The sequence below is a fragment of the Zingiber officinale genome, chromosome 6A (genome assembly GCF_018446385.1).
Source record: "Zingiber officinale cultivar Zhangliang chromosome 6A, Zo_v1.1, whole genome shotgun sequence".
NCBI lineage: Eukaryota > Viridiplantae > Streptophyta > Magnoliopsida > Zingiberales > Zingiberaceae > Zingiber > Zingiber officinale.
The window spans coordinates 103654604-103667025 of NC_055997.1; the positions used below are offsets into that span (position 1 = coordinate 103654604).

General features: G+C 36.5%; 1 protein-coding gene across 3 annotated transcripts; it reads right to left on the minus strand.

Moving 5' to 3' along the window:
• Positions 1 to 904: 904 nt before the first annotated feature.
• LOC121997212 (beta-glucuronosyltransferase GlcAT14A-like) lies at positions 905 to 5146 on the minus strand. 3 transcript variants are annotated; one of them, XM_042551506.1, is made up of 5 exons: positions 4836 to 5146; positions 3393 to 3803; positions 2164 to 2239; positions 1963 to 2078; positions 905 to 1731 (listed from the first exon to the last, which is right to left on the minus strand). In XM_042551506.1, exons 1-5 carry the CDS (start codon positions 4906 to 4908, stop codon positions 1211 to 1213), a joined length of 1197 nt encoding a protein of 398 aa, XP_042407440.1. In that variant the 5' UTR covers positions 4909 to 5146; the 3' UTR covers positions 905 to 1210. The 3 variants fall into 3 exon arrangements, with proteins under 3 accessions (XP_042407440.1, XP_042407438.1, XP_042407439.1); XM_042551504.1 differs by having other exon boundaries at positions 3393 to 3954; positions 4447 to 5146; XM_042551505.1 differs by having other exon boundaries at positions 3393 to 4700; positions 4836 to 5145.
• Positions 5147 to 12422: the final 7276 nt, after the last annotated feature.

The following is a 12422-nucleotide window of genomic DNA, read 5'->3' on the forward strand; positions in this document are numbered from 1 at the left end:
ATTTATGGTTCGATGTTATTAAGATGTAAGGTGGACCAGTAGAAATAAACATATTCAATCACATTGTATGAAATTTTCTTATGACATATTCATATCATAATCCATGTGACTCAGTTGTATCAACATATGTGATCATTGATGAGTTACGATAGATGCAATATTATTTCTTTGATCCTATATTGATATGGTTGATGGACCAGACTGGTTACAGATACATTTTGATAATGACAATATATTTGAGCTTGTACAACTATTTTTTACAAAAATATACTTATAAGATTACACATATAGTTTAAATGAGATATTGTTACATCCTTAATTCAACATGAGCTTTATATGTGAAATAATTATGTATTTCATGCTGTAATATTAGGTTAAGCCCAATTAAAATGATCAACTAAAATTTTAAATATTTGGGCTTTAATGTATCTGACATGGTAGCCCCTTTAATGTGTCTCTCCTTATGAGTGATTTTTATTTTTATTACGAACTAAAATATAAAAAAAAAATACCAAAGGACAACAGATAAAACCTAGATCACACGAGTCATCTTTTCTTCTTTTTTGAATCCCATCGTCAGAGAGAGCACTGAAAGAACATTGAAAGATCGCTCAAAGGAATCGTGACCTCACAACTCCATAAGTATTAAAGTGTTATAGATTCAAGAACACTTACGTGTATTTATCGACTAATTCCTAATGATTAAATATAAAAGATCTAGAATTTTACATGTGATGGTTTTCACAAAAGGTCAAATCATGTTCTTATTTCTAACGCAAGAAACATATCAAGAATTTTTTTTATTCAAAATAATTATTTCGATAAAAAATCTCACCATATATTCATATGCATTTACACATCACTCTTAGAAGAGAGGACAATGATGTCAAAGTATGAGGCAAAATGACAACTTCCAATGTAGAATGTACTAAAAAGAATATGAAATACATTATCAATAACATATGGCACTCTGGTATCTGTATTTTCCACAAAGATGTAGGAGAACACTCATCAGACGATTCTGAAAATGATCTTTGATTGCATCTAAGGATCCAATAGCTTCATCCTTACATTAGGTTGTCCTATCTGTCGACAAAAACTGGAAGTGACATATCAGAGTACTCGATCGACTATCTGACGTGCACTCCAACGGAAGATTGAGCATTGCATCACAATTGCCAGACTTCCAAATAATAGACAGATCTCCATATCAGAATTTACACTGGTTTGAATACAGATTATTGGACGAAATAAGCTCCGTTACCAAACTTTTTAACCTTAACACCGACTTACTTGGCTTAATAATATTGACGTTATCCCAGCTCAAACAAGGATCACCTTCTGAATTCTTCACTGCCTTATTTCCAGTTTGGCAAAAACACCACTGCTTAGATTGGCACCTCAATATCTTCTTATCTATCTTCTTTAGCATGGGATCACTTTCCATGAATTTCCTAGCAAAAGCTGCTCTGCTCTTTATCAAGTCTTTCAGATTTGTTTGGTTGAGAAAGAGTGGCTCTAGTCCTGGTGGATCATCCCAAACAAAGTACCTCAGATCGTTATTGATTGTTGTGTTTTGGAACTCAGGGGTGTTACATATCACAGTTTGGAAGTAGGCTTCGGCTGAATAGGCTACATTGGCGAAGTACATGAGTAATTTGCGAGGGAGGTTGTCTGAACCATGCACACAGTGCTCCACAAAAGGTCGGCTAAGAATCACCCACGGAGAACCTGATTCAAGTGAGTAAAACAATAAGCAGCAATCACAAGCTTTGGCGATACCTTTTACCGCACATCTTTCACATCTTTAGCACGGTTATTGCCTATACATATCTACGAAAATAATACTAGACTATACTAAGAAATTCTAACTTGATTTTTTGTCTTATTATGGACAAAAAAGCATCATTGACAAATTAAACAAAAAGATAAGATTAAAATCTCCTTAGCACATTTATGTACCCATAAATAATTTGAAGGAATTTGGTGTCTTGCGATCTCCTGAAGTCCAAAAAAGTGATGTATTGTTCTCCATATAAAGACTCGGGTCTACAATAATTTTGTCAAACCTCCCCCACCTGTGACAGAAGAATTTAAAAATTGAAAAAAAAAATCAAACTAAAATCATATGAAGGTATTCTTGGACATTGAGATATTGCTTACTCTTTCCATCCTAGATCACTTGTGTGATCAATGAAGTTCAGATTCCTCGGCAAAGATGTGAAGACATGAAGAAGATCTACACAAACAGAAAACTGTAAACATCACAAGGGAAAAAAAACAAGACCAGATTATTGTTGGAATAAATTTAAAACAAGGATTTATGTAGCTATTAACAAATGCAATACAACATTACTGTGGAAAATATCCTTTGCTCATTGGTTTTAGGCTGGGATAAAAATAAATATACAGTATAACCATTGTTAGCCTTAATTAATATGCCAGATCAGAGCATCATATCCCATAGTCCATGAATAAGAAGATGCTGCTCTAGTAACAATCAGAATCATCAAGATGCACTTGTACTAAAGAAGACCATATTTTCCTTGCATAAAACTATTGGGCCATTACAAAAGTGAGCAAATGGCCAGAATCTTGATTGTAATTGCATTAGCTTACTCTTTCAGATATCAAGCAATAAAATAGTTACAGGGAAAGCTCATGTTGTTGTTCTCTAAGGGCAGCCTGGTATACGAAGCTCCCGTTATGCGGAGTCCCGGGGAAGAATTCATTGTACGCAGCCTTAAAGCAAGAGGTTGTTTCTAGGATTCAAACCCGTGACCTTTTGGTCACAAAGCAACAACTTACTGTGCACCAAGGCTCCCCTTCTCATGCTGCTGTTCTCTAATAATGAAAAAGCTAAACCATCAGTAATAGCATAAATACTACTATAAATTTTCCCTCCAATGGATAGCAGGCTTGAGAAAGCGGCCGATAGACCACCACGAGCATCTCCTGATTTAGCCTAGACCACCACGAGCGCCTCCCGATTTAACCTGATGGCCGGTGGAAAACTTCCGTGGGACTGGGCCGATCGTCCTCAGGATTAGTCGATTCGAAGGACCATTAGGATAGATATAATCTCATAACACAAAGAAACAGCAATCTTCAGTCACCATGGAACTGAGTCTTCATTTTAGTTGCAAAAGAGAAATCAGAAGTTTATTCATGACACCCCCATAAGGAATGGATATGACATCAGTTCATGCACCAGGCAATATATACTCTGGCATGAACTAACAGTGTTCTAGGGGATAACAGCAAACCTTCTATATAGTGATCGAAATGCAACAGATGGTATATAATGATGCCTCACAAATCAGTGAATATCAATATTACAGAAGATAAACATGATAATATCAGCTAGTTTAGTTGGAACAATAAGAACTCACCATCCTGAGTCACAAGTGGATAATCCGAAGCACTCAATGTGATGAACCAGTCCCAATTTGCATTAAGTCTGAGCAGAATTGCAGCTCCATGAAGTGCTGCAGCAACTGCCGATGGACCAGTTTTATCCACTGGATAACTTTGGCCAATAACATCAACATTCCTAAAAGCTCTGAAGAGCCTTTCTGATCCAATGGAGAGGGCCAGGGATTTCCTTTCCAGAGCTTCACAGCCTGCATCTAGATGAAGAAGGTAATGGTTCCTCGGGTGGTAAACTGCCTTCAACAACCTTAAAATCTTCCGACTGTCACCTCCAGTGCCAGATATCCAATATGCAAAGACAGGAGGATCTGAAGGCCCCTTCGATAGAGACCGAACTACAACTTCATCCTTCTGGTCAGCAGCCCATCCTCCTAGAAACGAATGAGAAAGAATCGCTAAGATAAGTGCAGCAACGATGAAGACCGATATCCCAATCCACTGAGAGAACTTAAGTAGCCACATTGGAATTCCCAAGTTCACTATCCAACATCTACCACCAATTATCTTTTATCAGGAAATCCCCTGTAAATACAAGCAGGCAACTGACGAGCAGAAATGAAAAATTCTTCTCCATGCACCACAAATTAATTGAGCAGTTCACAAGTAATCACCAATTTGAATTGGCCCACTGCAGGGAGAAGCTCTGGGCTAGAAAGTTCTTAGGGAAATGACAAAGACTAGAGTGCATTGGTCGTGGTTCAATATAGAACAGAGAAAGAAATGAAAGCTAAATGGAATAGAAGAATAGAGAAATGCAAGAGAGACAAACACACAAGATCAAAGATTAACCAATTATAACATGAATAATTCGCCCGTGCCAAATCCGCGGAAGATTAAAGCAGGAAAAATGGCCGATGAGAAATTGCAAGATTTGAGAATAGGGAAATGCAAGAGAGGCAATCACACAGGATCAATGGTTAACAAATTGACAAGAATAGTCGACCGTGCTGAATCCGCTGAAGATAAAACATGTAGAGAAAATCACCGATGAGAAATCGCAAGATTCGACCTTACCTCGAGATCGGCTTCAGGGCTGAGGAAACGAGGACAGCTGTCTACGAAAAGACTGAATCTTGCTCATAGATGCAATTTGAATAATACTGGCAGATCACAAGAGGAAAATGCAAGAAGACCAAAGGTTAACCAAATCAATAAGAGAAATATGTGCATCCCCACTCCGCAAAAGTTGAAACGGATGAACAAGATGAGAAAAAAATTGCAAGACGTGGCTTTTGTCGCGATCAACGTAGCCGAGGAAACGAGAACACCTGGGGCGAAAAAAGGGCAGTGTTTCGCTCAATAGTCAAGGAACGACCTTTCAACGTGCACGCCACGAAATCACCAAAGAGAAAATGTCATATCTTTGCCGAATTGAAACCGACAGAGGACGAATCCAAACGCACCGGTGACGAAAAATAGAGAGAGCTCAAAGCGCGCCAGCAGTCGCGAAGGCAGACGGGCGTCGCGAGCGAGCATTACTACTCACCAAACCCTCAAAGGATAGTGAATCCATGACGAGGAAGAGAGACTACGAGAGAAAAGAGGGAAAAGGTAAGAGTTTTTTGCGATTTGTCTGCTGCAACAACTGCGAAAAGGCTAAATCACTCGCCCCAGTCCATCACGAGTGGCAAATTATGATAATGAGGGTAAGTGGTGAATGAAGGATCAAGAGATTTATGCCCTGATATTTCTATGATTCAATTCCACATTTTTAATTATAAATGTATTCCCTGAGATTAACTTTTTCTCAGCTTTTTACGATTTGAGAGAGAGAGAGAGAGAGAGAGAGAAGTATACGGCATCGTGAATCTTGTCTCTTTGGGGGTCGCGCTCACGGACAAACAAAGAGAAGAGACGGGATACATGAAAAAGGAATGGAATAATTATTTTATCTAAAAAAATGTAATTTTTAACCAGTTCGGATCTCGCGGATGAGCAGGTCAGCACAGGTCATGATCTCCATCATCTTGAGCATGGATTCTGTTCTAAATATTTAGAAATTTATACCACGAATCTTAAATCATTTAGAAATTCTGGTGATGCTCCATTACTATTGGAACTCTTGGAAGGGAGCAGTGTAAGCGGATCCAGCATTGGCAGTCATGGATTCCATGATGCAGTCGCCCATGAGGTCGGCGAAACGACACCAAAGCCTGTGTCAATGTCGCCAGGAGCAAGCCCTACTTATGGAAGTTACATCTGTGAGCCTAGTTAATCTCTCAAAGGATGCAAGATCTGTCGGCCATTTACCAAAGCAAATATCAAAAGAGCATCTTTAAAGAAGAAAGGGTAATTTGGGCGACAGGAATGGAGTAGGATGTTGCTTCGATAATTAAAGAAAACATGTGTTATCTATCCATTTGACAATTCCAATAAAAAAGATTGTTCTTCTATTCTTGCCCAATTTACTATGTACTTATTGTTGGTGTAATCATGTTTAAGTGATTCGACTGAACTATGAATTTTGATGTGTTTAGTAAATATTTAAATTAAGTCTTTGCCTATGTATTTGGTATGTACGTTAAGGTGTATAGAGATTTTGACATGACACATGTGATGCTTGTAAAGTCTGTGACTTGATGAGGTCAAGTGTGGATGATGACTTGACGCATCCAAGACTCATGCTTAATTGCTTAAAGGTCTGATGGAGTTCGGAGAGAGATACGTATTCAAGGGACCAAGAATGATAAGTATTGAGTGATGTTGGAGAAACTTGTAGAGCTTTACTTGGTGCGACCAAGTTAGTTGACTTGATGACTTCAACAAAGACATAGATACGCAGCAAAAAAAAAAATAAAGTACAAAAGACTTAGTCGGTTATTTGGTTCATAATCCAACGACGGTTAATTTAAGGCATACGATCCTATGGATTATTTCAGATAGACAATTCACTAATGGTCTCCTTTCCGAAAAACTTTCAATGGAGGAGAAAATCTTGTACAAGATTGGAGGATAGTGACAATTCTTTTATACCTATATTAAACGAAGTGCAATAAAAAAATAACAATACTAATAACACAAAGATGTAGAATTTATGTCATTTGGTTATCGAAGAGCTTTTGCGTGTCAGTAACACTTGCATGAACAAAGCACCAGAGAGAGAGATCAAAGAATTGATATTTTAAGTCTCAAATCTCGAGGTTCTTTATAGTTTTATTCGGTCAACTGAACACCTATCCAACCTACTAAACTCAATCAAATCCCACCATCTCTACTCTTGAATTTGGCGTTTTCAGTTGACTAAACACCCTATTAGCCGACTAAACCCCTATTCTTTCCTTGCATGCACTGATCCGATTAGATTAATCTCATAAAATTTGGTTAATCAATCGATTAATCCTCCTGATCAGTCGACTGAACTTCAAAACTTCCTTTACTATCCAATACTTACGACATTTGAAAGGTAAGTAGGGATATATAAAACTTTTCATCCATTTAAATGTGAAGCCCTAGCCAAGAAATCAAGTTCAGGGGATTCGATTCCAAAATTGGTTTCTGATTCAATCTCATTGAAATCCAGAACTCAATCTCAGAATATCTAAATTTTGATTTCAAAGTGATAGCAGCTTAGGTTATAAAGATTTTATATTAAGAAGTATTCTTTAGCATTGAATTGGTAGAGCTGGAGTTCAATTTTTATTTTGGTCAGAAACAGCAAGAAGAATTGGCACAAAGTTATAGTTCTGTTGCACAAGTTCCTTTTCTTTTCTTCAAACTTCTGTTTCTCCACAATTCAATTCGTAACATTTCAATTCTAGGATCAAAACTAATAGTCCCTTGCTAATCAGGTATACTTGATCTTTATCTCGTCATAAATGTTAAAAACTCACACTAATCATTTAAAGGCTTCCTCAACATCATTCACAACAAGGGAATACAGCTAGTTCCAGCTTAGCATATTCAATAATAGGATTCAGTAATTCTTTTTCAGCACTCTGACCATCCCTTGTGCATTAATTATATCATATTCCATTGAGGTAACAACTCAGCTTTAATCAATTTCAATCCTTGGATTCAAATTCAAATTCAGGAATTATGTCAAGAAGTAATTTTAGAAATGAGATTGTTTTCTTAATTCATTAGCTATTGTATTCAGTTCCCGAAATCAACTTCATTTCTTCTCTTAATTCTGCAACTAACACTCAATACCACTACTCATCTAGAGATGTGCATCTCTATTGCATTGGTGGGAAACCAAATCAAGCTTCATTGAACACTTACAACAGCCTTGATCACAGAATTCAGCAACAATCAGTACAGCTCCAAGAACTTCAGGTTGTGAAATTCATACACTTATAGCTTTTGATCACATTCATCATCTGTCCATTTCTTGAAGAAGTTATCTAAGTTTCTTACTTCAATAAGAACAAAAACTATAGTACATCTAATTAGTTAGGATCAAAAACTAGAGTTCCATTTCAGCAGAACCAAAACCAGAATCAAGAACAGAAATAAAGTTGATTCTGGTTTCTGATTTTAGTTTAAACCTTTGACTTCCAAGGAACTTTAGCTCAGGTCCTGAAGTGTGAAGCTCTGAAAGAATATATCAATTGATACTATGCTAACAGGGGCTTAATTTGAAGTTGTTGCTGGTAAGAAAATTGCAAAATAGTTTGGCACACAGCATGTTGAAGTTGACACATTCATCCACAGCTTCTATTGGTTGAATTGTGGTCACTATTTTCTTTCTCTTTTTTTTATGAACCACACTAATTAACAACATCTTGGAATGATTCCAACACTAAAATGAATCTATCAATTCCAAAAATCACCTTCAAGCACTCTAATTTTTTTTTTTTTTTTTGAACTTCTCACTTATCAAAAATCTGCAACTTTAGTATTTAGTTTCAGACTTAGAATTTCAATGTAACTTCAGCTCAATGCATTAAAACTTCAGCTTGGAAAAGGGAATCATTAGGCACTTTGTTTCCAGTTTTCTGATTTTAGCTTCAGAAATTTCTAATTGATGGAGTTTTAGTTTGAATCATGAAAAGGAGATTTGAACAAAGACTCTCATTTATCACTGAATAAACAGGATGTTGACTTCTAGTTACTGCAACTCAAAGATAGCATACAGAATTGGTACAAAACAGAATTTCCATTCCAAAATTCAAAACTCAGATTCAAAGTTTTAGTTGTGCCATTCAAATCCTACACTTCTGGCACAGCTACTTTGTTTTTTTTCCTCTGAATATACCAATCCATCCAAGTTCTGAAGTAGCTCTCCAATATCAAAACTCCTGATTTGTTGTAATCCCTTTCCAAATATCTAATGAAAACTTGGGCACAAACAACTCCAAAATGGCGCACTCTAGATCTATAAAGGCTTCTTTTTCTTTCTTTCTTCTTTCCTTATACAAGATCTCCAAAATACATAAACCCCCACACTTACATCTTTGTCCATCTTGGCAATCCAACTCATCAAGAAAATTAACCAAAACTCTCAATGGAATGAAAGCAAAGGAAAGGTGGAAGATAAATTTGTGGGTGAATTCATTCAGCTAAAAATTTTTGAAGGAAAAGAAATCAAAGAATAAGTAAAGAGATATCCTTCATCATGTTCATGCATACAAATGTCATTGTGATTTCAAAAAGAAGCAAAGCAAGTTCTAGAGTTCAATTTCCATGAGTGCATATCGAACAAAAAGAAAATAAAGTATAGGCATGTAGTAGTCCTCTCTAGCTAATTTTTGCAATCAAACTTAACTAATCAAAATAGAATCCATCACCACACTTACTAATAGCATGCAAGTAGAGCATTCAATCATGTAAAATGACCTAGAACTTGATGGTCAAACTTAAGAAACTTCTATCATTTTAAAGGTATTACTAGAACAACTTCATGGAGAATTTTATTCAAAATGAAATGTTATGTAGACTAAACAAAGTGCAAAGTATGGAAGAAAAATGGTAATGTAAAGTATAAAACTAAAGAAAAGTATAAAGAACAAATAAAACCAAAGAACAAACTCCCTTTTATTCCCGGTGGTTGCAAACGATTTAGAAGTAGAATCCATGCCTGTAGTGGAATGGTCCTTCTCGGTGGTTGGAGTCAGTTAAGAAGTATCATCCACTTAGGGAGTGGAATGTTATGCATTGAGGTCAAGACCTCTCCCACCGCATTTGCTCCTTAAAAATACTCCCTGAAGGTTGAAGAAGGTTCAATTTAAGCATCGGAAGCTTATAATCTCCTGCAAAGTCAACAAAGGACAACACCTCCCACATGAATGTGAGATAAAAAGATGACAGGAAAATGTTAATTTTTGTAGAAAATGTATCAAGAAGTAAATCACATCCAATAAAATTAATTAATGGTACCTCCATGAAATTTTCTAAAAAATCAAAAGAAACACTAACCTTGTCATGTTGAAATGTACCTAAAGGTTGTAGAATGGTGACTGTGACCTCCTCATCATCAAGTACTGGTTCAGGCTCCAGTTCAGGTGATACTTGGGCTATTACTTCCAATGTATAATCCCCTATACTTACATCATCAACATCAAGTTTAGGTGATTGTGTAACTGAAAGAGGTGATTCTTGGAGTATTACTTCCACTATGCAATCCCCTACACTCTCCTCATCATCAACATCCGTACCTGCATCATCAACAACATCTACAATAACAGTATCAGTAGAGTCAGAAATTCTTACAACTACAGCATCACAACATGGAATATTAGAGGAGTCCTATAGAGTAATGGAAACGAGATCAAGTCTGTCAAAAACACTACAATTCCTCTTCTCAAGCACCTCGATATCTATAGGAATGGTCTCATCAACTATTATGGTAACCAATTGTCCATTTCTAAATTACTGAGGGTTTGCGGCCATGTTTTCCAAAAGTTTCATAGCTTCATCAGGAGTCTTGTCAATCAAGGTCCCTCCACTAGCTTTATCCACCATGTGCAAATCAATCGGCAATATTCCTTCATAAAAATATAGAACAAGCAACTGATCACTAATTTAACATTGAGGACAATTGGAGCAAAGTTCCTTTAATCTCTTCCAATATTCATGCAGTGTCTCCTCCTTGAATTGTTGAATATCGTGAATCCTCTTCCACATAGTTATATAATCATTCTAAACTCCCTGTGGCCTTCGATATGCTGGATATGACTCAATAAACTGATTATATACAACCTCATAACTGAAATATGAATAATCCACCCCATTAGAATTATAGGTATTAAGAAATGACTCATACCTATTCTGCTACTCCATAGGTGGGTAATACTGATATTCAAGCTTATAAAACCAAGTCTGAGGCTGATAGCACTGATAATATGGATCCATAGTCAAAGAAATCTCCTGTTCTTACACTGAATCATTAGAAGATAAGATCAAAAAGACACGGGAACAAATAAGATTAAAACACATGGACGTATGAACATTAAAACACTCGAAACAAATTTTTTCCAAGTTTTTTTTATGTGAAAAGAAAAAGAAACAATCCTAAGATTATCAAACATGGCTACAAGTCCTTGGCAATGGTGCCAATTTTGATAAACCCAATTTTTATCATGAAATGTATATCAAAAGAATTAAGTGACCGAATTTATTCTACACTAATATAGCATAAAGATAACTCGGGCCGTCTCCCAACGAATGTAGCAATAATGGTATCTTAAGATTGATTTGTTATTACTTTTAGATTTTTGATAAGAAATTGGGATTTTGGATTTCGTTGAATTCTTAAACTAAGGAATGAAATGAAAGAAATCCTATCTATCTATTAATCATGAACCCACAACATATTGTCACTCTATGCTATGGATTACACCATTAACAGATTTGAACATATTAGAAAATAAACAAAAGCAAAACAAGAACAAACCAAACACAAAGGATTGGATACTCAATAGACCAAACCAACCATTTGTCAGATGATAGGAAATCCACTAAGATCTGTGAAGATGAGCAAATAAGAAACAGATCTACAACTTCATCTACTCTAGCAATTCAGATCTTTGCAACCGGATAGTACCAAAATAGAAACAAATTCATATTTAAGCACTTGTGAACTAAACATGAACTTAAGAACAGATCAAATCTCCACTCATGGTGCTAATGAACATTTAGATGAATTGAAGATAAGAAAACATATCCAAACCTTCATCTAACCCTAACTAACTCAGATCTATGAAACTAAACAACCAAGAAAATAAGAATTTAGCTGGAAATTGGAAAAATATAAGATTGCATAAATGAAATATGGGAGAAGTGATAAACCAAGGTGAGCTAGAGAATCCCGAGCACTCTCAGATCAGTGAAGAACCGATCAATTTAGATGATCGGTTCTTATCCAGCGACACAGCCAGAAACAAGAAATTGGTGTAGAAATCAAGAATCAGTAGCAGCAACCGAGAACCAATGGAGATAGAAGCAAACACTCCTATTCAATTAGATGTAGTTGGAGCTTCGATGGAAGAAGATTGTCGGCTAGAAAGAGAGAATATCAGCTCAAACCACCGGATTGATCCACTTCTCAGCTTCTTCTTCACTCAAGAATCGTGATCAGATCTTGACTGGATGGGTGAAGTGGCGTCACCAGCTTGAAGATGGATGATGACCGAAGGAAGGGAAGTGCCCTTGACCTCAATTGCACGTCGGCGGTGGAAGGTGGATTAGGATCACTAAAGCAGGATCACACCTCCTCTATTTTAACGCAAGCCAAATTGACGAACGAAAAAGAACTCTATAGCTTCTCATTTAAATCAGATCTGAGATCTGAATCAATAGCTGAGATTTCTCTGGATTGATTCAACGGTGGAAGCTGCTCCAAATATGATCCAAAGATGCTGATCTTCATTAAGGATCCTGATCTACTTCTCCATTAGGTTGGATGGGCCAGATCTTTAATAAATGGCTTAGATCTGCTCTGATCTTGGATGAACGAGCAAGATTGTTCTAGAGCTTGATCTCCGTATTTAAGCTCAGATTTGAGCTCAATCTGGGTTGATCAAACTCGAGTCCTTGCCCCTTTGATGCCT